At 41.4% G+C, this 2,500-nt stretch overlaps 1 protein-coding gene across 1 annotated transcript in view; it reads right to left on the reverse strand.

Moving 5' to 3' along the window:
* The window catches only part of LOC113827697 (flexible cuticle protein 12), a 2,740-nt gene extending 892 nt beyond the window's left edge, over positions 1–1,848 (reverse strand). The window contains exons 1-2 of the mRNA XM_027380575.2: positions 1,732–1,848; positions 609–823 (exon numbers count right to left, since the gene is read on the reverse strand). Coding sequence (XP_027236376.2) covers positions 609–823; positions 1,732–1,755 — 239 coding nt within the window. The 5' untranslated portion in view covers positions 1,756–1,848. The remainder of the gene's footprint in view (positions 1–608; positions 824–1,731) is intronic.
* Between the last annotated feature and the right edge of the window lie 652 nt (positions 1,849–2,500).

Here is a 2,500-nt window from a genome sequence, read left to right on the forward strand (position 1 = left end):
GCTAATAATAGCAACAATGATATTAATACTAATAGTGATAATAGTAATAATAAGAACAAAAATAATAATGATGACCGCAGCAACAATACTACTAATAATGTAATAATAATAGTAATAATGATAATAATGATAATGATAGTGATAATGATAATATTGATAACAATAGTGATAGTTATAATGATGGTGAAGCTAATGAGGAAATGGAAAGTACTTCTACAACCAGTGAAAGTCGTACCGATGACAATAATTGGTAGTGCTACAAACAATATGATAATGATAACCGTAATAAAAATGGTAATGATAATAATGATAATGACGATACTACAACTACTATTATTAATATTACTTCTGCGAACAATAAAGTGATAAAGATAGTAATAAAACAATCACATCTTAAGTAATATTTTCTCCTTTCTCCCTCTCCATCTAGTCCTCCTCCCCACCTGTCATTTTCCCCTTCCTTTCCTCCTTTTCCTCTTCGTTCCTCCTCCTCCCCTTCATCCCCCTTTCCACTTCCATCTCCTTGTCCTTCTCCTCCTCTCCTCTTCCCCCCCTCTCCCCATTCTCCCCTCTCCCTTTTCTCCCTCTTCCTCCCTTCCCCCACTCACCTCCAGCCTCCCTGTGTGACCTGGCCGTAGTTCTGTCGGCCGACCTCGTCCCTGTAGATGCCGTTGCCTGTGCCGTAGGAGAAGGAGTAGCCCCCGTAGGCGTCCTGCGAGCGGTCGTCCTTCAGGATCGGGATCACGACTCTAGGGGCGTAGGGGGTGAGGGGGAAGGCCCGGGTCCCTGCTGGAAGGAGTCCTACGACTACCACCACGACGCTCTGGGGGCGGGGGGGGGGGGGGGAATCACACGGGGGAAAAGTCTACTAGTAATAATGATGATAATGATAATATCAATGATAATGATGATAATAATATTTCTAATAATAATGGTGATACAATGATAATCATATTTATTATCATTATGACAATAATGGTGATATTCATCATTATGATGGTAATAATTATATCTATTATTATTATGATAATGAAAATAATAACAATGATGAGTAATTGTGATAATAATGGTGATAAGACTGCTAATATGAACACTAATCCTACGAGAATGGTGATGGCGTGAAGTAGACGCAAAAAGGATGTGAAGGAGACAAGTTGGTTTGGAAGACATAAACGCCGGGAAAGAAACTGAACCTGTGCCACTGACAACCATTAAAGAAGAGCTAACATCTTTTCCTTACTGTACTTTTCAGTTAGGTGTAACGGAAGGGCGCTTATGTATACATCTGTCTGGTTGTATGTGTCGGTTCGAATATTCACTATGTGTGTGTGTAATGTGATCTATCGAACATGTAATGACAATTACTGAATGAATATACAGGTGCTTGGGAATACCATCAAAATGGATATATTGCATGGTAATTCATTGATAGATAAAAGATATTGGGGACTTACAATAATCATGGTATTGGGTAGACATAATCATCAAAAAAGTAAAAATCTCAGATGTTGATTTTAAAAACACGAATGGAAGCAAATGATTCTCAAATTCAGCACTTGTATAGGTTTCAGTATTACACATCATCATGGAATATCTTCAGGATTATCACGAAACCTTGGTGAAAGAAGGAACATCGAATCTTTAACTCCTTTTTGTAAGAAACAAATGTCAGTCGCTCTTTTTCAACAAGAATTCCGACAAACGCGATCGACGTATTACGCAATCACTCACAAGGGCGATTCCGGCGAACTTCATTTTACTCGAGTTTTCTTCGGATTAAAGGCAGCGGAATCCTCGCAGACGAGCGATGCAACGGGCGAGTCGGTTCCTGCTTGAGGGCGATCTTGGGAGTGGATTGAAGTCGTGAGTCTCTTCCTCTTTATATATGCTGCGTGGGACGGGTGGTAATTGCAGGGAGGGGGGGAGGGGGGGAGGCAGGGCTGAGGGGCGGGAGGGAAAGGTAAGGGTCTGTTTGAGGGGGTAGGGGGAGGGTAAAGAATGAAGGGAGACTATGGAAAGACAAATAGGAGGGGAGAATGGGAAGGAGAAGGAGAAGAAAGAGAGGTTGAGAGAGGAGAGGAAGGGGGAAGGGAGTAGGGAGGACGAGAGAAGGTGGAGGGGGCGGAGAGGAAGAAAATGGAGGGGAGAATTGGGGAGGGGGAGGGGGGAGCTGCGGCAAAGAAAGGGATTTATGGCGGCATACGTCACACTAATATCTTTCTACTCCTTCCTCCATTCTCCTCCCCTTCCCTGCCCACTCCCCCATTCACACCTGCTCCCAATTTCAAATTGACTTCAGCATATCACACTTCATGTATTTGTAATGAAACCGACTGGTGTGTCTACTGATTACTCGAAGTAATTCGTAATAATAAATGTATATAGACAATGATATTGATAATGATGACTTATAGTAACGATAAATGATAATAATGATGATAATCATCATCATCATTATCATCATCCTTTTTATCCTTATCATCATCAGTTTTATGATCAT

Source organism: Penaeus vannamei, chromosome 42 (genome assembly GCF_042767895.1).
Source record: "Penaeus vannamei isolate JL-2024 chromosome 42, ASM4276789v1, whole genome shotgun sequence".
NCBI classification, from domain to species: Eukaryota; Metazoa; Arthropoda; class Malacostraca; order Decapoda; family Penaeidae; genus Penaeus; species Penaeus vannamei.